Source organism: Heloderma suspectum, chromosome W (assembly GCF_057233095.1).
Source record: "Heloderma suspectum isolate Gila_16-S chromosome W, 16-S_ref, whole genome shotgun sequence".
Classification (NCBI taxonomy): domain Eukaryota; kingdom Metazoa; phylum Chordata; class Lepidosauria; order Squamata; family Helodermatidae; genus Heloderma; species Heloderma suspectum.
In genome coordinates this window covers 48975052-49000263 of record NC_139475.1, presented here as the reverse complement: position 1 = coordinate 49000263, position 25212 = coordinate 48975052, and the positions used below count along the sequence as shown (strand labels likewise).

Below are 25212 nucleotides of genomic sequence, written 5' to 3'. Positions count from 1 at the left end.
GAGCATCCCTATAGAATCATAGAACAGTAGGGTGGGAAGGGGCCTGGGAGACCATCCAGTCCAACCCCCTGCTCAGTGCAGGAATCCGAGTCGGAGCATCCCTATAGAATCATAGAACAGTAGGGTGGGAAGGGGTCTGGGAGACCATCCAGTCCAACCCCCTGCTCAGTGCAGGACTCCGAGTCGGAGCATCCCTATAGAATCATAGAACAGTAGGGTGGGAAGGGGCCTGGGAGACCATCCAGTCCAACCCCCTGCTCAGTGCAGGAATCTGAGTCGGAGCATCCCTATAGAATCATAGAACAGTAGGGTGGGAAGGGGCTTTGGAGACCATCCAGTCCAACCCCCTGCTCACTGCAGGACTCTGAGTCAACTCCCAGCACAGAACCATAGAACAGTAGGGTTGGAAGGGGCCTACAAGGCCACCATTGGCTATGCTGGCTAGGGCTGATGGGATTTGTCAGCCAAAACATTGGGAGGCCTGCAGGTTGCCTGTTCCGGCGAAGACCAAGGGCCCTTCTCTGCCTCCTTTATCAGCCACAGCTGGCAAGAACACCTTTCCCCTCAAGCCGAGCTTGACCTGTGTCTCGCCTCGCCGTTGAAAGCTTACAAAAAACACATGCCTTGTAAATCTATCCATCCATCCCATATTAAGCCTTCCAGTACTTTTGGGGGATTTACTGACAGGTTTTCCCCTGTCAGATATCGTTCCTAATGGACATGTGCATATATTTTAGTCCATCCTGCTTAACTGATCGAAACAGGATGCACGGAAGCCGGGAAAGCGGCTTCGGTCACTGCAGTGCTGAGAGCACGAACGCACTCTCCGCGTGCCCAGAAACACTCTTGTTCCCTCAGCAGACTCAAGTATTACCGTGGGGGACTCCCTGCAGGCTTCCCCGCTTTTAAAAATAGTTTCTGGTGGATGTGAATGGGCGTTTTCTCCTCGGCCCTGCTTTTATCCGTGAAAGAAGGGGCTGTGACATATGCCTGGCCACTTCAGGGCAGAGGCCTGGCTTTGGCCACCTCAGAAGCGCGCGTGAGGAAGAGCTGGTAAACCAGCTTTTCCACAGGCCCGTCTAATAACCTGCGGATCTATGTGTACCCCCGCCTCATCTCTCTCTCTCCCTGTCTTCACGATCGCTAGTTTGCAACCACGAAGGCCCAAACGAGCCGAGATTCGAATTACGACGACGGGGGCCATACTCCGTTCAGGAATATGAATACGTACTACAACACATATGAATCAGAGACACGTTTAAAAGCGGGGAGCAAGTAACGGAGGCCGCCCTCCGCCGGCCCGAGAGAAAGCTGGACTACAACTCCCAGCAGCCCTAGCCACGGCTGGCGGGGAGGTTGGGAATTGCGTCCCACGCCTCGCGAGGGCTGCACTGCCGCGACTGAAACTGCCGGCGGGGGAGGAGCTAGCGGCGCGCCTCCCTTTTCCCGCCTTTTTCTCCCCTCCCCGCCTCGAGCCTCTCCTCCCCGCGTCCTCCCTCCCTCGGGGAGGGCGGTGCTGCCTTGCGCAGGCGCCCGCGGCGCGGCTCCCCCCGCGCGTGCGCGCACAAACATTCCCCTCGGCTCTCCCCGCCGTTTTCCTTGGCTCGGCCCCGCGGGTGGGGAACGCGCCGCGGCGTGAGGTCACAGACGCGCCGTGCTGCGTGCGTGCGTCGGGCGTGCCCCATCATGCAGCGCGCGGGGCTGGCTCCTGCCCACAGTTGAGCTCGGCCTCTGCCGCCGCCTCGCCTCCTCCGGTAGAGCCGACCGAAGCGCAGGCGCGACCCGCGCGGGACTGGGCCGAAGGCGAGCCAGGCTCGCGCAGGCCGCGTGCCCCGTTGCTCCCTCGCCTTCCCTGCGGCGCGGCGGAACATGCGGCTCCGGTTGCCCCGCGGCGAGGCCGGCGGGTGAGGCGGCGGGTGAGGCGAGGGGGGAAGGCGGCAGGGGGAGGGGGAGGGGGAGGAGGAGGAGGAGGAGGGGGGTCCTCGTCTGCCTCCGCCGCCTCCTCTCCCTCTCGCCCCCCGCCGCGCCCGGGGCTCCTCCTCCCGCCCCCCACCCCGAGCCCCTTCCCAGGGAGGCAATGACAGCGGCTCCGGGACCGTCCCCGCAGCAGATCAGGGACCGACTGCTGCAGGCCATCGACCCCCACAGCAACGTGAGTGGGGCGAGGGCAGGGGAGGGGGCTGGCGGTGACAGCAGTCGTAGTCCAGCCACGCGGGCCAGGGACCTCGCTCTTCTGCACTGCCGGGGCGGGCGGCGCTTCCTTTCTCGTGTGGCGGCATATACTTGCATGCACTTCATCCCCCCACACACACCCCGCCTTCGCCCCCCCCAGCTGGGGCTGATGGGCGTTGCGGCCTGACCCGGGTGGGGGCTCGTGAGAGAGGGAGGCCACCCTCCCCTGCTCTAGGAAGATGCCCCGGTGTGCTGCTGTATTTGTGTACACACCACCACAGACACCGTCTCAGCCGCCCCTGACTGGGCGCCTTCGAGATGTTCTGGACTGCAGCTCCCAGTATCCCTCTGGCTGCTGGCCATGCTGGCTGATGGAAGTTGGGCCCAAACATCTGGAGACTACCAGGTGGGCAAAGGCTGCGCTGTCCGCTTACTGTGGGGTGGGGTCCAGCGCCTCACCTGCAAATGCCCCTTCATGGTTTTCTTGTCTACCTTCTCTTTCCCTTCTTCCACCTGTCTTCCCAGTGGGACAGACTTCAGGCTTGCGGAGATCTACTTCTGTTTTTGCTCTCACCACTCTGAGGCCCACCAGCAGGAGCCTGGTGCAAACTAGCAGTGGGGCTGAGGTGGGTGGGCGCATGCATAGAGTTAAAAGACCATACGCCTTTGAGCACATGCTCAGCCCAGGAATTTGTTTTCAGGAGCAGAACTGAGCTCCTGTCTTGTCACATAAAAATCTTGTCACATGAAATCCCAACTGCCCCCTGCTTTCTGCATCTCAGCAGCCTAACGTAGAAGAAAGGGAGTGCGGGAGCCCTTTTTCTCATTGCTGTTGTTAAAGAATTGGGAGTCGGAAACCTTTGCTGACCAGCTGCAGGCTACCCCAAGATCTACCAGTAGGTTGTGACCCACTTCGAGGGGGCCGCAGTGGGGCAGTTCAGCCCCTCTGCCCAAGAAATGGGCCTTACAAAAAAGGAAGCAGGAAGGATTGGCCATGATTCCTCCCTGTGGCCCCCTCCACAAAGCACCCCTTGATTCCTTCTTAGGCTTCTCCCCCGCTCTTATCTCCTTCCCTCCCCAAGAATAAGCTTCGCAGGAAATCCCCTGTCCAGTGTGAAGCCTTTTCCTTATCTAGTTCTTGGTCAGCTGTGCTGCTTTTCCCTTCTCTCTCCTGAACCTCAGAGATGGGGAAATGGGGGTGGGGAGGAGGGAAACCCCCAAATAGGCATGCCCACCCACCTTCAACAGCTTCTGCCCCTTATCTGCCTCTTGCAATGTCCACCTGCCAATCTCCCCCCCCCCCCCCCGGCCGCCACCCATCTGCACACCCAGCAAGTGCCTTCTTTTCCTCAGGCCCTTGCCAGTTATTTCCTTTTCTCTTCCTGTAGTCCCCAATATGCACCCAGTGGCCTCTCCTGTCTAACTCTGCTACACTTCCTCCCCTAGTTCTTAGGGGCAGCACCACCACCTTGGCTATATGAGTCAGAGCTGGGCAAGGCTGGTCTGGGGACAGAGGCTTTAGCATGTTGTTGGGGCCGAGGCGGGAGGGCTTGCGGTGCTTTCTGGGCCATTTCTCTTGCTCACTCGCGCTCTCCTTCAAGGGCCCACGTTTGTCTTGTAATGCTGCCACCACCCCCAAGCTCTCCCCTCCCAGTGCAGCCAGCACCTGTTCCTTGCCCTGGGGGATGCGTGTGTCCCTAACCACTTCGGGGCACTTGTTGTGGGGAAGTCCTACTTCAGGCTTCGTTCTCAGTGGGGTTGGGGATGCAAGGTTTCCCGACTCCGTATCTCCCCAGGATGCTCATGCAGCATCTCCTCTCCCCAGCACCAATACTGTTTCATTGTGGAGCGTCTGAGTGAGTCTCTTTCAGGCTTCATGAAATTACTCATCTCCTTTACTCAACTGCATCTCTTGTACTTTCTCCCAGCTGAGAGGCTTCCTACATCACAAGTCCTGTCCCCTTCCACTCCTGTACTGCCCTTCTGTGTGGTGAAATCATGTAAGGTGGTCCTGTCCCACCTTGTAGGGTGGGGGTAGGCATTTTTGAATCTAGGAAAAGGAGCCTAGATAATCTAACCGTTTGGACTTCGTCCTCATTGGTGCCAAAGAGCTTGATTCCCTGTTTTGTTGGTTCTTTTATTTATTACACTTCTAGACTGAATAACTAAAGTCTTGCGCGTGCTCTCTCCAAACCTAATTAACACCTTGAGCTCTGGGTGAGTGGGTGGCTGTCTTGCATAGATCTCTTTGCATTGCTGTGCTGGTCAGCATTAAGGATGAAGTCCAACTGCAGCACTTGCAAAGAAAATGAGCTGCAAAAGTTCCTATTCCCATGATCCAGAGTGAGGACTCTGGTTGGGCCTGCTGAGCAAAGGAAAGAGTAGGGACTGCGGGGAGGGGGTGCTTAGAACTACGCTCAGTACATCGACCCTCATGGTATTAGTTCCCAGGCGGAAAGCAACTGTGATTATGACAGCTAATGGCGGTAAAGGGATTGCAGGTTTAGGGTAGGCACTAGAAGATCCAGAACATGAGAACCGGCAGATGCATTGAACCGAGCTCGTTCAGTGCAGCAGGCCCTTGTCCTTTGGAAGTCCGCTGTTTGTAATCCTGCAAGTTATTCATTTTTCTTTGGCAGTTCTGAGCATGTTTTGGCCTTGTGAGTCCCTGCCTGGGCTTTCCCGGGATCCCTGGTGCTATAAGCAGGGGCTGCAAAGACCCATCACTGTTTTCTGGTAGCAAGGTGCTTCTAAGTACTCAGAATAAAATGGAGGCTGGGGAAGTCCAGATGGGCTATCCCCTCACCTGACTCCCAGTGTGCTGTGACCAGGGAAGTCTTTACTTTACCCTGAAGCAAGTGGTTGGCTCTGTTGGCTCTTCCAGGTTTCAGTCCAGCTTTCATCCCCTTTAGAAGTGCTGGAGTGTGCATGCCTTTCCCTCTGTTGCTTGAGCTATCCACAGCTGGGCCCTACAGACAAGGTCTACAAACGTTGCTGGCTCGGGGCACACAGATCCCCTCTGATGTTAATAGCAGTAAAGCATTTATTACTGCATTTATGTGGCCCATTTCAAGTGTTCAGAGCACACCAGAAATCCTTACGACAACTTAATGCATGAGGAGATGGGATTTGATCCTCTTCCAACCCTAGGAAGCATGGTGATGACCGAGGAACTAGCAAGCAAAGCATGTTTGAGGGATGAACTCGGCTTCCCTGTTGTCATTCCCCCCCCCCCCCCCCGCCCCCGGCATATACATATCAGGAAGATTTGGCATGGACTTTTTATTCGTGTGGCCCTGCTCATCCATTCACAGACCATTGAGAGCTTTTCCACCTGGGCTGGTATGATTTTAATACTGCCTTTTGGCAAAGTTAGGTCTGTCCAGATGCCCTCACTTTGTGTCTGTGCCCTGCAACTTTTTTCTCCAGGTGATCTGAGGTGAGGTCTTGCCATTCTAACTAAGCAGCAGCGTTTTGTTAACGGAAGTTCGGTTCTTTGTCTTTTGTCTGCCCAGCTAAAAACCTCTTTACACGCGCACGTGCGCGCGCACACACACGGCTTCCCCAGTGTAGGGTAGGGGCTGACTTTCTTTGCCTGAGCACCACGGCGATGGAAGGTTTTCCAAGGACCACAGGAGGACTTCTGAGTGGTCTGGGATCAGGTCCAGTCCTCTGGTGTGATCCTCCCAGGGAGCGTCAAAAATTGCAGGTAGCTCTGTTGGTCCACTGGAGAAGTCCAGAGCGAGCAGGTGTAAGGTGCTTGTGTGTGTGACACAAATCCAGGTCTCGGCTAAAGGCTGTGGCCAAGGTTTCCAGCCTAGCAAGAGGCAGGAGCATCCAGGCTAAGCCTGTTCTAGGTCCTCTCCCTTGAGGGGTTTTGCCACCCACGGTCTGACTTTGAGTGGGGGGGGGGGTGAAAGCACCTCCGCCTGGTGGCGGATTGGGGTCTCCTTCTCCAACCCAACTGTGAGTGTCCTGTCATGGGCTTATGGGTGCCATCTCCCAAGCATTAGAACTGCTCCCCTGCGTAACTCGGCATAATGAATGTACTTGCCCTGCTCCAGTCCCCAGCGGCACTGACATTTCCTGTCTCTGTTCCTTTTCCCTCCAGATCCATAACATGGTGGCGGTCATGGAAGTCATCTCCAGCCTGGAGAAGTACCCCATCACCAAGGAGGCACTCGAGGTGTGTTCCACAGCCAGCATCCTCTCCTTGGGAGAAAACCATGGGCACATCAGCTTAGAAGTGTTGCCACAGGTGGACAGGAGGCTGAAGGTTTGCAGGGTTGGGCGCAAGTGTGGTGCAGCCCTTCCCAGTCTGTGGTTTCTTGCTGGCCTTGCTATTGAAACCGAGCCTGGTGATGGCCAGGCCCTGGCCCCGGCTGTGCCGTGTGGCCCCGGGAGTCACCCTGCAGCAGAGAGAGGTGGGGAGCTGGCTGCTTTGGCCCTGTGTGCCTGGGGTGGGGACTCTCCATGGTTTCAGGCAGGAGTTTTCCTGGCCCTAACTGAGACGGTGCTGGGGATCAAGCCCAAGACACTCTGAATGCAAAGCAGGGGCTCTGCCACTGAGCCACAGCCCCTCCCTAGAAGATGGGGGTCCCTTGGGCTCGCCCATTAGCAGCAGCAGACTCGCCATGGTGAGCACAGATGCGGAAGCCTGCCTCCCAGGCCCTGTGGGGTACCTCTGGGGGAGCACAGTGCGGGATGCGTGCGCAGATGTAGGCCCTCGTTTTTGGGAGCTTTGCTGCAGTCACTCCCCCACCCCCCTCCAGCTCTCCAATGGCGGCAGGGCAGTGGGAGTGAATGCTCCAAATCGCGGACTTCGACAGTGTGGTTAAGATCACTCTGCTCTGAGGCAGAGCTGCGGTGGCTGCAACATCTTATGTGGAACTCTGGGCTGGGGATGGGCAACTTTTGGCCCGCTGGGTGTTTTAGCCTACAGCTCCCATCAGCCCTTGCCAGTATAGCCAATGGTGAGGGCTGATGGGATTTATGGGCCAGAATATCTGGAGGGCCATGAGTTGCCCACCCTCTGCAGGCTGGGTCTTGTCTTGTTTGCTTATTTAATTTAAATATTTATATCCTGCCTTTGATAATGCAAGGCCAGCACAGGAAGGATCCAACCAGGGAGGCTGAAGAATATTCATAGTTCTTTTCTTCCCCGAGTAGTGAAGTTGCTTCAGTGTGCTTCGTATTCTACAGTTTTAAGCCGCAATGGTGGACCATGTGAACTGCCTTGGGTTTCACGCAACAGAGAAAAGGCAGGATCTAAATGTAATAGTCGCTGTTGCTGCGTTATAATATCCCATGACACTGGACTTGCACATGCCTTGCTGCCTAAGGAGTGACGTGTCTCCTCGGTTCTCCTGACCTTTTTTCATGTAGCTCCCCGATTCTGGAGCACCCTCATGGCTCTGCAATTACGGGAGTCCTTCTGAGAGAACAGTTAGCTCCTGTTGTGGGCTGCATCGCGACACTCTGAAGCTGCTGGGAGCCTTGCTGGCTTGCCTAGACATGCTGTTACAGCCTGCTCTAAATTGGAGAATTCCAGGGAAACTGCCCATGCCCTCTGCCAGCAGTAGCCAGAGACAGGGAGGTTAACTTCACTTTTGGCTCATTCTGCCATTTCTACTCCCTGCTGAGCTGAACCTCCACAGCCCCATTTCTTCTCTGAAATGCCGCTTGCCCTTCTGAAACATCACTGGCTTGTAACTACACCGGCCCGCTTTGCTCCACTGCCGTAACTTCGGTTCCGGAGCAGTTGGCTAATCTCGCCGAGCAGGTTGCGTGGAGAGTTGAAGAGGTGCGTGCATGAGTAACTGGGGTGGATGGGGAAAAAACCAATTGGGGAACTTTCTACTGTCCTAAATCGATTGATCTGATTTAGTATGCTTATCTGACATATATTTCATCTGTCAGGGATGCTCTGACTTGGATTCCTGCCTTGAGCAGGGGGCTGGACTCGATGGTCTTGTAGGCCCCTTCCAACCCTACTGTTCTATGATTCTGTGATTCATAAACAGAACAAACAGTTTGGCATGTTCTATAGAATCGTTCAATTTTCCCCAGCGTCCAGAAGTTGTTGAACTGAAATATTTGGGGGGAAGGCAACAAAGCGCACTTGGGACACAATGCTCTGTGTGTTCAGGCTGAGAACTTCCCACATGCCCCCGCCAGCTGTGCTGGGAGCTGTAGGACTGTTTTCTTCCTGAGCAGGCAGAGGATCATGCTGTTGGTGTGGCTTTAATGTGAATCGAGTTCAAAGCTTGACTTGGAAATTACTTCTGTTTTAAAACTTGTATATATTTTAAGATGTGACCAGAGCATACATCTTCTTTATTGTTTAGATCTTTGAAAGAAAGATGGAGCACAGAAAACTGTTTAGCATTCTAATCTTAGCATGCCTGATGAACTGTGTGCATAAACATATGCGCTTTCTTGGGACAGTCACCTGGAGAAAAGTTAATTGCCGAGTTTGGCTGGAATTGTGTCAACAGCAATTGCTCTGTTTGACTTGTACCAAAGCCATTCATTATGTTGAGAGTAGGCAACCAGGGGCCATCCACATGTTTTGGACTACAGCTCCCATGATCTGGCTATTGGCCATGTTGGCTGGGGTTTATGAGATGTGTAGTCCAAAACACCCAGAGGGCACCAAGTTGCCTACCCCTGCATTATGTTATAAATTTTGTGTACATATCTAAAAGCGGACAAATAGAGCGCTAGGAAGTTTATTTGGCCAAGTTTCTGCCTCTCATCGCTCCTGCGTACATCTGCACACGTGCTCTGCTCCTTGCTCTTGGACGTCTTCTGGCACTGTTGTATTTTTCACCCTGACTGGGACTGCGGGGGGTGCGGGGAACTCAGCGGCACAAGCCTCCAGGACTGGCCGGTCCTCCTCCTGCTCTGCGAGGCCTCGGGGGGGGGGGGGGCAGGGCGCAAGAATGACCAGGGGACGCCCCTTCCACAGCCTCGACAGGCGGTGGGATGTAAAAGGTATGTCCCAACGCTGCTTTGTCAAGAATCTTATAAAATCACCTTTTCTCCCCTTTTCTTGGTTGTTGTTTGAACAACTAGGAGACTCGGCTGGGGAAGCTCATCAATGACGTGAGAAAGAACACCAAGAACGAGGAGCTGGCCAAGCGGGCCAAGAAGCTGCTGCGGACCTGGCAGAAGCTCATCGAGCCGGCCACGCCCAACGAGGCCACTGTGCGGGGGCCGCCGAGCCTGCCCGGGTCAGCCAACGGCGGGGCTCACAATTGCCGGGTGGAAGCTCCGCCGGGCGCCCCGCTCGGATCGAAGCCCGTCCAAGACGTGAAGAATCGGAGCGATGTCCAGAAGCTGCACTCTCCAAAGCCGGGGAACCGGAAGAGGAAAGGCGAGCCCAGGGACGGCCCCCCAGGCCCCCCGCTGCTGCTGCCCAAGGTCCCCAAAGACAGCTATGAAGTATTACAGAACTCCTCTCCGCCCCCCACAAACGGGATCGGGGGCAGCCTGGAGAGTTTCCCCAGCCCTCCGGACGCGAGCCTTGTCCCGGGGCCCAAAGGCAGCCGGCTGGAGCCCAGCGAGAATGACAAGCCCAGCAAGATCCCCATCAACGCGGTCAGGCCTCACACCAGCTCCCCAGGACTCTTCAAGGCGTCTGGCGCTGCCTCGTTGCTCAAGATGGCCGTGCTCCAGCAGCATGAGAAAGCGGAGGAGTCAGCTGGGGCTGCCCCCAGCCAGCCCAGGAGCCCCCGCTGCCCCTCCTTCAGCCCCAGGAGCGTCCGGCTGGAAACTTTCTCTTGGCAGCATGCCACGCACTCCCCCAAGGGTGTGACGCCCGCCCCGTCTCTGAGGCCCCCTAACTCGGAGGCGCTGGCAGCCGCACCCTTGTCACCGCTGCCTCCCCTGCCTGTTGCGCAGCTGTCTCTGCCACTGCTCCCCGCGCTGACAAAGAGGCTGGAGGCAGGCCTGGAGGCCTCCCTGCTGCACAGCCAAGAGCCCAAGGCGGCCACCGAGAGCCAGCTGCAGCTCGCTGCAGCCGAGGCCTCTCCCGGAAGCGGGGCAGAGCCCTTGGCCCCCTCAGCTGGCTTTTCCCCAGACGCCTCGAAGCCGGACAGCGACAGCGCCGCCTCGGGCTCCGACAGCAAGAAGAAGAAAAAGTACCGGCCCAAGGACTACATGGTCAACCTGGACGGGCAGGTGCTCGAAGGGGGAGTCAAGCCCGTGCGGTTAAAAAAGGAGCGGCGGCTGACCTTCGACCCCATGACGGGAGAGATCAAGCCTGTGGCGGTGGCGGGGGCAGCGCAGCGGGACTCCTTGCTGGGGGCCCTCCCCGCACTGGCTGAGCCCCACAGGACAGGCGCTGACAAGCTGCTGGAGCTCAAGCCCCCGCTGCAGAGCCCCTTCGAGCAAACGAATTGGAAGGAGCTGTCCTGCAACGAGATCATCCAGTCCTATCTGAATCGGCAGAGCAGCCTGCTCTCCTCTTCAGGGGCGCAGACTCCGGGGGCCCACTACTTCATGTCAGAGTACCTGAAGCAGGAGGAGAGCATGAGGCGCGAGGCCCGCAAGAGCCACGTGCTGGCCCCGCACAGCAGCAGGCCCTCGGACTTGCCTGGGGTGACGCGGGAAGTCACATGCGGCGACCTGGACAGGATGTGCGGCCACTGCTGGCCGGGCGTGAATGGCTGTTACGACACACAGGGTAACTGGTATGATTGGACGCAGTGCATATCGCTCGACCCGCACGGGGACGATGGGCGCCTGAACCTCCTGCCTTACGTCTGCCTAGACTGAGCACAGTTTTGCTAGGAGGCTTTTCGACACTTTGGGCAGTTTAGTTGAAGGGGCAGGTGTTTGGCCACCCTCCCCCCCCCCGGTCACGCTGAAAGAGGCTCGCCTAGAGAGGAGGGTGTGTAGGCAAGATGGACCCCTGGCCGTTTCTCCTTCCCCGTTTAACACCGAGAAAAACACATTTTATTTTTGTTTCGTTGAAGTGCTGCTACCAGCCTACTTAACAGAATTGCAACAGGAGGCGTGGCAAAGGTTTGGAGTAAAAAACCAGAGTTCCCAAACTCTCCAGCAAGCCAGCTGTTGAAAGCAAAACAGGTGTTAGTTTTCGAAAGGGTGAAAGCCGTTTCCCGGAACTTGTGGATGCCGGGATCCGAGGGCAGGCTGGTATAGGTGGGGGGAGCTGTGCAAGTGGAATGTTCCGACAGAGTAGCGGAGTCTATTTATTTGTCTTTGATTTGATTTTTTCAACCGTGATTCAAGGAGGTTGTGGCATTGAGGTGCTTCAAGATGAACTGTGCAGAACTGTAGCTAGTTCTCCTTTGCGTTGCATCTCGTCTCCAAGAGCCCCCCTGACGCAGAGAGGTGGCTTGTGTGCACTGCAGTGCTGCTGGGGTGGGGAGGGCAGGTGGGGGAGACCCCCCCAGTTCGGCTCAGCATTCCATAGACTTTCACAGGGCAGGTTGGTTTCAGTTTCAACTTAATCTAAGAAATGCTGCAAAAACTCCACGATTCTCCCGGCGGCGGCGGCGAGAGCAGCCTGAGCGTGTCCTCCCCCTTGGGCAGATTTTCGGGGTGGGGGGGGTGGGAAGGCAGGGAGAGTCGTGTTTTTTTTGTTCTGTTGAAGGAAAATCCAAACCATACCGAGGGTGCTACTAGTTTGTCGATGTCCTGTGAAGGGGGAGGCGGAAGCCCATTTGTGTGCTGGAAAATATACTTGTTCCCATTCCTCTAGATATTGTTTGCCTTATGGATATCCATCACAAAAGCGACTTGCAAAAACAGCCTTAGTGAATGTACAGTAACTAGACTTCTGTGTTTCTGGGACGCAGAAGGGAACAACTTTGCTATTGGTCCTTTCAGCGGACACATTGTGATATAAATGTGGAAATAAAAAAAATTTGCACAAAAGATGCTGCCGTTTCCCTGGTATTTGGAAGAGCGGCGCACGGAGTTGGAGCAGGGGAAGAGGATAGAATGGGGCTGCTGCTGGAAGCTCAGCTTCCTGAAGGCGGTTGGGCCACTTGGTGACCCGAGCAGTCTGAGGTCTTCCCCACCTGCCCCTGGTAGTCTGTGGGCTGTGCTTGGAAAGGAGGGGAGAGAGAGAGAAAGGCCCTTTGAAATTCCCTGAGGAAGTGTGGAAGGAACAGGGACATTCCTGTGGCGACATCCACGTATGCCAACTGAGTCGGGGGTGGGGGGAACCTTGTAGCCCTGCAGAGGGCGGACTACCCCCCCTGACCATGGGCAGTGCTGGCTGGGGCAGATGAGACTTGGAGTCCCGCCTCTAGAGGGCCACAGATTCCCACCCCAATGGGAATCCTCTTGCCTTTCTGACTCAAACTGTGTGGGTTGACCCGCTGCTTAAATCAGCTGATGGCCCGGGATGTGTTCATTATCGTGGCCAGAGTAGTCGGTGCAGCTCTAAAACAGCCTCTGGCAGGCAGGCAGGGTTTCAGCCCTGGCCAGCCTGGCCCATGGTGCTACTGTCCCACACAGCGGGAGGGCACCAGGTTGGGGAAGGCGCTCCAATGCACACTGCGGCCTTTGGGCTGCTTGTCAGGGAAAAGGGGAGCCAGCCTGTCCCAAGCTGGTCAGACCAAGCTGTCAGCCTCTGCCAAGCCGGTCTGGATCCTCAGCTGCCTGAGATAAAAACGTCTTCTTGCAGAGATGGAAGATTCTTCGGTCAGAATTTCTGCCAGCGCAGACTTGCAGCAGATGTCTTGGCTGCCCGCTCGCCCTGAGGTCTGTGAGGAGGCCTACTGCTGCTCCCTCCACAGCTGGGTATGGAATCAGCCTGTTTTCTCCAGCTTGCTGAAGGAGAAATGCAAGGGAGGGCATGCTTCTGCTATGGGAGGGCTCTCTGCCCATGCTTGGAGGCATTCCAATCATGTGAAGGGGGAGTAGCCGCAGGCCGCATTGTTTTGGTTCCTCCCCCACACCCTTTCTGCACAGAAATCAGCGAAGCTTTTCTACCTCATTTTTGCTTCCAGGCCACAAAGCACAACCTGTTGAATTTCTGCATGACAGCCAGTGTTGCCCCCTGTAGCAAGGCCAGAAAGGCAGAGGAGATGCCTTCAGCCTCAGCACACGCAGCTCTGGCTCCCAAGCGGAATACCAGGGTGATGCCCAGTTCCTACAATGCTCTTCGCTGATTTTATTTTAATATTGTTTGCTTTAGTCCATGATTGGATTCTAGTTGCTAACAGACATGGAAACTTGTAAAGTGGGAAAGCGGGATACAAATTGCTTCACGGCGCAGTCTTGTATCTGTCTAGTTAGAGGCAAGCCCAGTTAAGTTCAGTGGGGCTTACTCCCAGGTAAGGGAGCATAGGATTACAGCCTAAATCAGTGCACAGATGGCGGGGAAGGGGCGTGTTCACAAGGAAGCCAGGCTGGAAGCCTTGAGCGTGGGAGCATCATCTTTAAGTGTTGGTAGCTGGTGCTTTCTTGGCCAGCCTGGCCCAATCTGGTGCCCGCCAGGCGCCCAGCACAACACATCTGGAGGGTGCCAAGTTGGGGAAGAGACTGCGGCAGGTTAGTTGCAGAGGCGGCTAGCTGTGGAAGTCTGCTGCAGCAAAAGCAAACAAGACGTCCAGTTTTGTGTCCAGTTCTGGGCACCGCACTTTAAGAAGGATGCAGACAAGCTGGAGAGGGTTCAGAGGAGGGCAACAAAGATGATCAGGGGACTGGAAACAAAGCCCTATGAAGTGAGACTGAAAGAACTGGGCATGTTTAGCCTTGAGGAGACTGAGGGGAGTTACGATAGCGCTTTTCAAGTACTTGAAAGGTTGTCCCAGAGAGGAAGGCCAGGCTCTCTTCTCCATCATCCCAGAATGCAGGACATGGAATCATGGGCTGAAGTGACAGGAAGCCAGATTCCAGCAGAACATCAGGAAAAGCTTCCTGACTGTCAGAGCAAGATGACAATGGAACCAATTCCCTAGGGAGGTGGGGGGCTCTCTCACCCTGGAGGCCTTCAAGGCGAGGCTGGACAGCCATCTGCCAGGGATGCTCTGGCCTGGAGTCCTGCATTGAGCAGGGGGTTGGACTCGATGGCCTTGTAGGGCCCTCCCACCTCTCCTGTTCCATGATTTTAAGATCCCCGAGGCGCCAGAAAGACGGTCAGATTCTAGGGAAGACCAGAACAAATGAGCAGACGGGGGCCGCATTCCAGGGAGGGGGGGCGCCGGCCAGACCAGGGGCGCTGAGTCTCCGAGCCGGAGGGCCGCAGTCCAGTCTCCAGCCGCTCTGCCCGTGGTGGGAGAAGGCGCGGGCCGGAACACAAGAGCTCCCGCCGCGGAGGGGGGCGCGCCTGGGCAGCCGCCTGTCGGGACGCTCTGGCGGGGAGCCCTGCGCGGGCCTCACAGGCCGGCCCGGGTTCCGCGGCCCTGCGGAGCCGCACGTCGGCCTGCCGGGGGCGGCCGGTGCCCGGCGGGGAGCTGGGGCGCGAGGAGCCCGGCTGTTCCAGGCCGGCCTGCGCGGCGGCCTCGGGGAAGGCTCCGCACCGAGCCCCCGCCCTGGCGCAGCGGGCGGGGGCGGGGGGCTGCCGCGGAGGGCGGCTGGCGGCGGCGGTGCCGCGGCCGCGCGGAGGCCGCCGGGGCCCGCGCGGAGCCTTCTGGGGCGGCAGGCCCCGCCCGCCGGCTTCCGTAGCGCCCGGCTTCCGGAGCGCCCGGCTTCCGGCGGCAGTGACGCGGCGGCGAGGCCCGGCCCGGCCCTCCCGGCCCAGCATGGCGTCGCCTCAGCACCTGCGCCCTCCCGCGCCGCCTGGCCTGCCGCTGCCGCCCGGCGCGGCGCGCGGCGCGGCGCTGCGCGTGCCCGCGCTGTGCGTGGCGTGGTACGCGCTGAGCGCGGGCGGGAACGTGGTGAACAAGGTGCTGCTGGGCGCGTTCCCGCGGCCCGTGACCGTGTCGCTGTGCCACGTGCTGGGGCTGGTGGCGCTGCTGCCCCCGCTGCTGCGCGCCTGGCGCGTGCCCGCCGCCAGCCCCGCCCAGCTGCCCCCGCGCGCGTACCCGCGCCTCATCCTCCCGCTCGCCTTCGGCAAGTACCTGGCCTCCGTCTCCGCCCACGTCTCCCTCTGGCGCGTGCCCGTCTCCTACGCCCACACCGGTGAGAGGCCTCTGGGACCCCGCGGGGCGCACGCGCAGAGGCTCGCGGGAGGAGGGCGCCTCTGTGCCACGTGCAGAGTGCTGCGGGGGGGAGGGACGCGTGGCAGGAGGAGGGGGCGCCTTTGAGCCCCAGGCAGAGGGAGGGAGGAGCCTGTGGGGGGCTGGACTCGATGGCCTTGCAGGCCCCTTCCAGCCCTACTATTCTGTGAGGTGGGCACCTCTGAGCCACGTGCAGAGTGCCCGCGGAGCATTTCCGTGCCAGTTGCGGAGTCTGTGTGGAGCAAAAGAGGGCGAGGAGGAACATCCTGCTCTTCCTGTAGCCCACAAGGGGGTGACGGGGAACGTAAGAGGTGTATCGGACAAGAGTGCTTCGGTGTGACATACAGAGCATCTGCTGAGCAGAAGACATTAGGGAGGAAGTCCTCTGCCTGCTCCCCAGAGATCCGCTTTCTGTATCCCACAAAGGGCAGAAGCGATTCTTGCCAGTAGAAGGCCGGGCGGGCCTCTGTGCCACGTGCAGAGTGCATGCAGAGCAAGTGCTGCGTGGGCTCTCGGGGACGCTCTCCTTCTGTGTTCACAACGCAGGGCGGGGGGCAGCACGCTTCTTTCAGGGAGCCTCTTTCAGGGGAAGGGGGGGCGTCTCCCACCTGTCGAGGACAGTGCCCCCGGGCCACATGCAAAGTGCCTGTGGAGGGGAGGTGACAGTCAGGGGGAGAGCCAGTGTGGGGTCGCTGTGGAGCCTGTCAGCTGGGCTGTGGCGAGCCAGAGCTCCTGTTCAGGCGTGTGCCATCTGGATGACATGCGCTATTGCGATTGCTGCTAATACTGACAGGAACGGGGGGGGGGGGGCGGCGCCACCCGTCTCCCTGCGCTGGTGACCATGGGGCCTTCCTGTTGGGCGCAAGGGCAGGCGTGCGCACTTAGTCTGTTGTGTCCTGCATCTGCACCACGGATCAGTTTCCTGTTGCCCCCCGCCCGGGACTTTCCTCTGCCCCGCTGCCCTGGCCCTCACCCTCTCGCCCTCCTCTCCTTTCAGTGAAGGCAACCATGCCGATATGGGTGGTCCTGCTGTCCAGAATCATCATGAAGGAGAAGCAGACGACCAAGGTCAGCAGAGGAGGAGGAGGAAGAAGGGTTCGGTTTCTCCCGCCCTTCTTGCACACGCTGCTGCTTCTTCCGGGGCGGGGCGGCGGGAAGAGCTGCCTGAGCATGGAGGGATGAGGGTTCGGGTGCCATGAAGCGTGAGGCTTCCCCCCCCCCCCCCCCGGAAGCTGAGCCTGTGCCGTCGCACTTCCTCCCTTCCCCACAGGTGTATCTGTCCCTCATCCCCATCATCGGCGGAGTCTTGCTGGCCACGGTGACGGAGCTCTCCTTTGACACGTGGGGACTCGTCAGTGCTCTCGCGGCCACCCTCTGCTTCTCGCTCCAGAACATCTTCTCCAAAAAGGTGCCCCCTTTGCCTTGGCTCCCCTCCAGCTGCACGCCGCGCCCCGGCCGTCCATGCGACCCCGCCGCTGTTCGCAACGGGCGCGGGACGAGGGTTTGAACTCGGGCCTTTGGCCGTTCCGAGCATGCAGCCATCCCTTCGGCTCGCCTGCCCTGGTGCTTGGTGTGGACGTGATGTCTGCTGGGGGTGGGGTGGTGAGCTTCCCGAGGGGGGTCGTTTTGTCGAAAGGGAACCAGAGTGAAGCTCGGGGCGGGGGAGCGGAGCCAAAAGGAAGAGCTGCCTTCTTCCCGAGCCCCCCCCCCCCCCGAGTTCATGGCCAGACGGGGGGCCCCCGCAGGCATCTCAGGCTTCTTTCACTGGTGAATCCATCCTGTTCTGCTCTTCTCTGTGCAAGTAAGAGAAACGGGGCATTTGGGGGCACCTCCTTGGAGGTGGAGCTGCTTCTGAAACCAGTACTCCTTCTTCCAGGTGCTGAGAGATTCACGGATCCACCATCTCCGGCTGTTGAACATCCTTGGGTGCCATGCCGTGTTTTTCATGATCCCCACTTGGGTTCTGGTCGACCTCTCTTCCTTTCTTGTGGAGAATGACTTGGTAAGCCTGAGGCCAGCTCTGCCGTGGGAGGCCTTCCTTCCGCCTGTTCTACATGTCTGGAGTGGGGCTGGGTTGTGGGAGGCCCGCTTTGGCACTTATTCCGTAGCGTGGCCCAGGGTAGCCCTTTTCTGCTCTGCGGTTCTGGTTAGACCCAATCCACCCCATCCAGACTGTATCCGTTCGAGAGTTCTTAAAGAACTGGTGCTGATCTTCTTACAGAAATATGCCAGGTTTGCCTAAGACTAGCCTCTAGAGGTCTGGAGAGTGGCCATCAGAACAAAAGAAGAGCCCTGCTGGATCAGACCAAGGGTCCATCTAGTCTAGCACTCTGTTCCCACAGTGGCCAGCCAGCTGCTCACAGGAAACCCACGAGCACGACCTGTGTGCAACACAGCCATGTTCCCCAGCTCCTGGCATAGATAGACATACTGCTTCTGATACTGGAGGTAGCGTAGAGCCATCCAGACTAGTAGCCATTGAGAGCCTTCTCTTCCAGAGCATACACATCCTCCAGAGTAATGCAGGTTTATACTGTTTGGCTTATCTGTTCTGGGCAAATTGGTGGAAAGAGTTGTTAAAGATCAACTCACCAGTCATATAGAAGGACAAGTCTCGCTGAAGAAGAATCAGCATGGCTTCTGAAAAAGTAAGCAAGCCCTGTCTCACTAACCTTTTAGAGTTCTTTGAGAGTGTCAGGAAATATGTAGACAGGGGTGATCCGGTAGACATTGTTTTCTTGGACCTAGAATTGTAGGGTTGGGAGGGGCCTACAAGACCATCGAGTCCAACCCCCTGCTCAATGCAGGAGTCCAAGTTAGAGCATCCTGACTTCCGAAAGGCTTTTGACAAAGTCCCTCATGAAAGGCTTCTGAGCAAACTTAGCAGTCATGGAATAAGAGGAGGGGTCCTCTTATGGATCAGTAACTGGGTAAAGAACAGAAAGCAGAGAGCAGGAATGAATGGTAAATTCTCCCAAGGGAGGGATGTGACTAGCGGAGCCCCACAGGAATCTGTATTGGGACCAGTGCTTTTGAACTTGTTCATAAAAGATCTGCAATTAAGAGTGAGCAGGGAAGTGGGCAAGTTTGCCAATAACACCAAATTATTTAGGGTGCTTCAAACAGAAAGGGACAGTGAAGAGCTCCAGACGTCTCTCTCCAGAATAGGAGAATGGGGTTTAAAATGCCAATTGCAGTTCAGCGTCAGCACGTGAACAGTGATGCATGTTGGGGCAAAAAATCGTAACTTTCCCTATACACCGATGGGGCCTGAGCTGGCAGTGACTGACTGACCTTGTCCATTTTCTGAAACTCAGAAACACTCAGAAGCTGGGGACCTTTCAGACGTCTGCAGAGCTTGGGCTAGACTGCAGTGGCAAGAAAAAGTTTGTGAACCCTGTAAGATGGTCATGTGTTTCCATCCTAAAGTCTTATTAGATCTGAATCTAACCCCATAATCCTAGATAAAGGACAACAGATGACCTGAGTAAACTAAGGACGCATGGACATGATGCTGTTTCAACCTCTGTGCATCCACATCTGATTCAACATTCAGTATCTGTGTGCAAAAAAGTATGCGAACCTTTCGGGTCAGTCCCCGGTGGCCCCCCCTTGAGCAGGAATGACCTCAAGTAAGCGTTTCCTGAAACTGTTGGTCCCTCACATCAGTTTTGAGGGATCGGGGCCCCTTCCTCCCTACAGAACTGCTTCACCTCAGCGACATTTGAGGGCTTCCTTGCCTGAACAGCTCCCTCCAGGTCCTGCCACAACACTGGATGGGGTTTAGGTCTGGACTTTGACTGGGCCGCTCTGAAACACGGGATTTCTTCTTCCGCAGCCATTCTTTGGTAGATCTGCTTGTATGTGTAGGGTCGTTGCCTTGTGGCATGACCCGCTTTTGGTTCAGCTTCAGCTGATGGATGGATGGCCTGACATCCTCCTCAAGAATCTCCTGATACGCTGCAGAATTCATGGACGTGTCCAAGATGGCAAGCCGTCCAGGTCCGGAGGCAGCAAAGCAGGCCCGCACCATCCCATTCCCACCGCTCTGCTTGATGGCCGGGATGAGGGTCTTCCGTTCAGACTCAGTGTTTGTTTTTCGCCAACGTAACGTTTCTCATTGAGGCCAGAAAGTCCTACCTTCGACTCGTCTGTCCAGAGAACATGCTTCCAGAAGGCTTGGGGATCGTCTGTGTGATCTTTAGTGAACTTCAGACAGGCAGCGGTGTTCTCTTTAGAAAGCAGTGGTTCCCTCCTGGCTCTCCTCCCAAGAGCACCCTTCTTGTTTGGTCTTTTCCTGGTCGTTGATCACGAACACTCACGTTAGCCAAGGCGAGAGTGGCCTGCAGATCCGTGGGTGTTGCTCACGGCGCTTTTTGACTTCCTGGATGATGTGCCGGCATGTCCTTGGAGAGATTTTGGTAGGACGGCCGCTCCTGGGCAGAGGGACTGTGGTCTGGAAGCATCTCCATTTGTGGACTGCCTGTCTGACAGTGGATTGCTGGAGCCCCGAATCCTTAGAAATGGTCTTGTGACCCATTGTAGGCTGATGAGCAGCAATACCTGCTTTCCTAGGGTCCTCGGAGATGTCTTTTGAGCATGGTGTGATGTGTTTCCAGACAACCGAACGGCGAAGACCAAACTCAGCCAGCTTCTTTTATAGGGTGGGGCCTCCCAAACTCACCCCTGCAGATCCACCCCATTACTTAAACACACTACCCCCTTTAATTGAGGGGATGCAACCAGGGGTTTGCAGACTTTGGCACATACCCTGAGGCTGAAGTTTGCGTTGTTTGCCTAATTTATGCATCGTTTCCTTTCCCAACACTGGGAACTGGCTAATATCAACCCTCCTGGATATTTAGAAAAGAGCGGGTTTTGATTCACAAAGGCTGTCACGGTGCGGCTGCAGATGTTCCGCAGTTGTCGCTAGGGTTCACCAACTTTTCCTCGCCACTGTAGTATTTTCAAGGCTAGACTACTCGTTCGGACGGACAGGAAGGCAAATAAAGGCCGCTTCAGGAACGCGAACTCTCTCTCGACAGCAGGGGTGGGCTGCTTCTCTTGCCGAGTGTCGGCTCCCGTGATTCCTCACCGTTGGCTCTGCCGGCTGGGGCTGATGGAAACTGTAGGCCAAAACATCTGAAGGGCCTGCTTGCTTCCCTCTGTGCCCCCACCAGAGTTCGGTGGCTCACTGGCCCTGGACCATCCTGCTCTTGGCCATCAGCGGCTTCTGTAACTTCGCCCAGAACGTCATTGCCTTCAGCATCCTGAGCCTCATCAGCCCGCTGAGCTACTCGGTGGCCAACGCCACCAAACGCATCACGGTCATCAGCGTCTCCTTGGTCATGCTGCGCAACCCGGTCACTGCCACCAACGTGCTGGGCATGATGACGGCCATCCTGGGTGTGTTCCTGTACAACAAGGTGCGTGTACAAGCTGCCCTCCAGGTGTGGCTGTGGGAAGTGCGGGAGGTGGTTACCCATCGCCATTGCCACTGGTATTTCTCTGGAGTGTTCCCCCCCCCCCCGCCCCTCAGCCAGAAGGGCTCCCGGAGGGGCTTAGGAGAAATCAACACAACAGTAAGAAAGGGGGGAGGAGGAGGGAAAACGGGAAGTAGACAGCCAGCAGGGCTGTTGCAGCCCATCACACCTGCAGGGGCCAAACTGGGGAAAGCCTTGCTCCAACTCTGGTGGCTTGTGGGTTTCCCCGGACAAATGGGCTGGGGGGTGTAGAGGATCTCTGGCGGGGAGGGCTGAGGAGAGCCTTTCCTGGGCGTTGGGCATTCAGGCATCGCTGGGTCTGTGCTGAGCTTGCGCGGTGCAAGGCGCATTCTGTCGTGTGTCGTCCCCCACCCCCCTGAGCGCAACAGAGCAGCTGTGTTCCCGTGTGGCTTTCAGCGGTGAGGCTGGGGGCGGGGCTTGTGGCTTCCTCTGCCACGCCCTCCTCTCCTGACTTGAAAGCTGAGCCCCGTGACCTTGAGCCACGCGAGGGCCCCTCTGATCTCAAGGGAGGCATCCGTGGGAAGCCACCGGCCCCAAGAAGTCGCCTGGCCATCTCCTGCTCTCCCCGCTCCCTTTGCCAAGGATGTGCTTGTCTCATGCGCCTGTTCCACCCAGTTTTGGCCATGTGGGCCTCCTCCCGCCCTCGAAGGGCCAGCTAGGGAAGGCGGGGTGCAAGCAGCCGGACCCTGCTCACGCCCCCGACCCTCCCCCCAGGCCCGCTCGCTGCCTCGGGGGTCCCTCTCTCCCAGGACTGCCTTCTTGGAGTGGCAGCAGAGACCCTTTGAAGTGGAGATGCTGGGGCAGAACCCAAGGCCTTTGGCAGGGAAAGGAAGAGTGACGGCCGTCCCCTGTACCCAGGGTGCAGAACCCCAGGCCCGTGGGCCGTGCCCGGCTCTCTGGAGCTCCCCAGGTGGCCATGCCCCCATCCCCCCGCTGGTCTTTTGGCAGTTTCCTGGCTTTTGCGCACTGAAATGCCTCTCTGAAGGCCAAGTTGCAGGCGGGGAGGGCGTCCCAGTACAGCGTTTTTGATAGTTTGGCCCCACCCCTCCTCCTTCCCCCTCCTTCCTCCCTCCCTTCATTTCTACACTTCCCAATAGCTGAAGCTTTCTGGGCGGTTCACAAAAATCAAAACCGAAAAGTGCCGGGTAAAACCGGATAAAATACAAATACACGATATAACAATGCAACCAGAAGAAAACCTAGCAGCAGTGCAGTGCAGAAGGAATACAATGTAGGTGCCAGGCGAACCTCTCTAGGGAACTCATTCCACAGCCGGGGTGCCACAGCAGAAAAGGCCCTCCTCCTGGTAGCCCCCGCCTCACTTCCTTTGGCAGGGGCTCCTGGAGAAGGAACGGTGAAGATGATCTTAGGGGCTGGGCAGGTACATACGGGAGGAGGCCATCCTTCATCCTTGTCCTGCAGCGCTGGCAGGCCCCACCCGGCCCTCCTCTTCCGTCCTGTGGTGACCCCTTAGCGCTGCCCGTCGGAGCCAGTGCGCAGTCAGGGCTCACCTCCTCGTAGGAGCGAGGGGCAAAAGACACGATGCTGCTTCTAGGCAGCGGGAGGCCGCCCCATCCCCGTGGTACACAGGCCGAGCGTGCTTTGGCAGATCTGTGCGCCGCAGGGCCCCCTGGGGCGGAAGGGGGGCTGACACAGTGCGGTTGTTTTGCAGACCAAGCACGATGCCAGCCAGGAAGCCAAGAAGCAGCTCCTGCCCATCTCGACGGGGGATCTGGCCTGCCTGGAGCTGCACTGGAGCGCCGCGGACAAGTCTCGGAACGGACTCGCCTCCTTTGCGCACCATTACGGGGGCCAGGGCAGCGCAGGCGTGGACCCCTGCCAGCACGGCCGGCAGAACTACCCTGCCCTGTACAGTGCCAGCCGCTACGACATCTAGGGGCATGGGGGCCGTTCTTGTCCGGCCAGCATGGGCTGCTGGTATGGGCTGCCCCCCACCCGTGGCATGTCTGCCGAGACTCCCGAGGAACAGCCGGGTTGCATCAGCCCCCGTGGAGGGGAGGCGCCGGTCTTCAAAGGAGGGCCACTCAAGGGGGGGGCCCTGGGCGTGCTGAGCGGCACCTTGCCTGTGGAAATGACTGCTGCGGTGGGCTGCCTGGCCCAGCGGAAGCCCCGACTCCAGCTCAGGCCTCTGTGGCGGCCGGTTGCCCATGGCCAGTATTTTCTCTCCCCCCCCCGTCCCCCCTTTAGAGCTTTGGTTTGCACTCTCCCTTACCCTTTTTCGTTCAGCTCAGCCATGTCAAGGTGCAACCCAGAGTGGCATTTTCTCTGCCCCCCTCCATTTCCTTGGGAGGAGGAGTTGGAGGAGGGAGGAGCTTGTCACATTCCCTGGCACTTGTGAGCTGTCACATGTGCGAGTTGCGGCTTGTCTCTCGCTCGGGCTCGTAACTCTCGGTGTTGTCCGCAGCTTGGGCCTGAGCATTCACTCGTCTAAAACCCCCCAATAATCATGTCCCAGAAGGGGTTTGCTGCCAGCAAAGTGTGGCAAATCTGGATCTTAAATGCCCCCCCCCCCCATTTTAATCATGAGGACTAGAAACCTTTTTAGGGACTCCTCCCCCACAGGCAGTAAGATACTTGTGGTCGAGGGGTTCACTCGGAGTAGCGCTTCCTTCCTGCAGCAGAGTCTACTCGCAACGTTGAGACTCGGAGGAGACCTCCGAAGCCGGGCCCCCCTTTGGTTTTCTCCCCCCCCCCCCCATTTTGCAAGGAGCTTCTTTAACATCGAAAGTGCACTCCCCGCAGGGCCTCGACTTCTCCTGACCTCAAACCTGGGCCTGCTCGTTTCACGATGGGCTGGTACAGAGTGGGGCGTTTTGCCACCGCACTCTCCCGCGCACCCTTTTGGGGTGCTGGGCCAGAAACGAACTCCTGCGGTGAGCGTTTGCCCTGCGGGTTCTCCTGAGCCGCTTCCGTTGGCTTGCGGTTTGTCTTGGCGGCGGCGCTTGCCGTCCCGCACACATCGCCGCTGAGAGGGCAGGGTGCTGGGGGTGCTGGAGGTCGTTCGGAGGGGCGCCTCGCTCCGACTTGGGCTCTGGCGGCCGAGCGAGGCCTGGTGGGATGAGGGCACTCCCAGAACGGCTTGGCTGGCTGTGGAGGTAGTTCTGCCCTGACACCATGCGCAGAACCCTTGGTGTGTGCATGGTCCAGGATGAAGCGGCTGCAGAGCCCTCTGGGGAAATGTCGCGTGTCCTGCCTGCTCCGGGCTGCTTCCTCATGCCCATATGTCTTGGGGGGGGGGGGGGCTGTGAGCCGCTTCCTCATACCCATATGTCCGGGGGGCGGGCTGTGTGCGTGTAAGTTGTGGGGGGAAGCACCAGTGTGCCTGTACATACGTAACTGGGAGTCCTGCGTGTCTTGCTGTGTTCTTGGCTCGTGAGCGTGTTGTGAAACGTCTGTCACTCTCCGGAGAAGCAAAACGGACAAGAGCCGACATTGCGCAACCACGGCTGTCGGCCGTCGCTTCAACGGAGCCATTTCCTTTTGTGCGTTACCAGGCTTCTCCCCCCCCTCGTTTGAAGCCCCCAGCAAATTCCGGCGTGGAGGTGTGCGACTTCTCGGCCGCTGCGGACGTCTTGCCTACCCACGGGCTCGTCGCAGCGTGGCCAGTCGCTTCCCGCCTGGGCCTGCCGCCCTCCTCGGGAGGAGCTTTCCCAACACGGCGGCGGCGTTGGGGTTGCAGCCGGCTAGGGGGCAATGGCACGCGGCGCAACCCACAGCAGGCGTGGATGTACAGGTTACGTAGAAGTGCGGTTGCCCCTGTCCCGAGTCCGGGGAGCTTCTGTCTCAAGTTTTATTTGTGGTGTACAGGAACCGTGGGGGATTTTTTACGCCTGCGCACGCAGAGAGCGGGGCAAACGGGAGTGTGGTGTAATTACGGTTTTTAAACATTCAAAATGTAAATAAAGCTGGATTCTGCTGAGCTGAAATGGTCCTGGGGGAGTCCTTTCAAAGGCAGCGGTGCTGGTGTGGTGGCCCCCAGCTGGCTCGGTGCCTGCCCCGCCCGCCAAGGCACTGAAGCTGGGATCGCAGCCCTCTTGGGTGGGCCGAAGCACTGCATCCCGCTCTCGTGGCCCCTCCGGGGTCCTCCTGGGTGACTGGGGGGCCTCCAGTCCTCCTGTGACTCTCCCGCTTGACCCCAGCCAGAGGTCTGCACTGCAGGCAGCCGCTTCTCCGCCTGGAAGAGAGGCATCGCAGCTGCTTTTCTGAAGGGCTTCCGAACATCCGAGGAGCCCTGCTGGATCAGGCCCGGGGCCTGTCGTGTCCAGCACTCACAGCCATCCAACCGGGCGGCCGGCACCACGTCTCACGGCAGCGGATTCCAGGGCTTGCCTCCGCGCCGTCCTGTCCGCCCCCGATCTCCCACCCGTCAGCGT

The 25212-nt window shown here is 58.1% G+C and overlaps 2 protein-coding genes across 2 annotated transcripts; both read left to right on the top strand.

The window, feature by feature from the left end:
* Positions 1–1510: 1510 nt before the first annotated feature.
* On the top strand, positions 1511–12123 carry LOC146334015 (mediator of RNA polymerase II transcription subunit 26-like). The gene is made up of 3 exons (XM_084825339.1): positions 1511–2152; positions 6284–6358; positions 9250–12123. Exons 1-3 carry the CDS (start codon positions 2078–2080, stop codon positions 10951–10953), a joined length of 1854 nt encoding a protein of 617 aa, XP_084681465.1. The 5' UTR covers positions 1511–2077; the 3' UTR covers positions 10954–12123.
* Positions 12124–14763: 2640 nt separating this feature from the next.
* Positions 14764–24765, top strand: LOC146334014 (solute carrier family 35 member E1-like). Its single transcript, XM_084825341.1, has 6 exons — positions 14764–15276; positions 16312–16382; positions 16585–16722; positions 17191–17316; positions 20495–20740; positions 22491–24765. The coding sequence occupies exons 1-6, from the start codon at positions 14898–14900 to the stop codon at positions 22713–22715; spliced, it is 1185 nt and encodes a 394-aa protein (XP_084681467.1). The 5' UTR covers positions 14764–14897; the 3' UTR covers positions 22716–24765.
* The last annotated feature ends 447 nt before the right edge of the window (positions 24766–25212 follow it).

Bases quoted from the DNA above. Each gene is read 5' to 3' on its own strand.
- LOC146334015 (XM_084825339.1), top strand. From the start codon at position 2,078: ATGACAGCGGCTCCGGGACCGTCCCCGCAGCAGATCAGGGACCGACTG. The intron at 2,153-6,283 runs GTGAGTGGGGCG...TTTTCCCTCCAG, and splicing joins CCATCGACCCCCACAGCAAC to ATCCATAACATGGTGGCGGT. The intron at 6,359-9,249 runs GTGTGTTCCACA...TTGAACAACTAG, and splicing joins TCACCAAGGAGGCACTCGAG to GAGACTCGGCTGGGGAAGCT.
- LOC146334014 (XM_084825341.1), top strand. From the start codon at position 14,898: ATGGCGTCGCCTCAGCACCTGCGCCCTCCCGCGCCGCCTGGCCTGCCG. The intron at 16,383-16,584 runs GTCAGCAGAGGA...CCTTCCCCACAG, and splicing joins AGGAGAAGCAGACGACCAAG to GTGTATCTGTCCCTCATCCC. The intron at 16,723-17,190 runs GTGCCCCCTTTG...TCCTTCTTCCAG, and splicing joins AGAACATCTTCTCCAAAAAG to GTGCTGAGAGATTCACGGAT.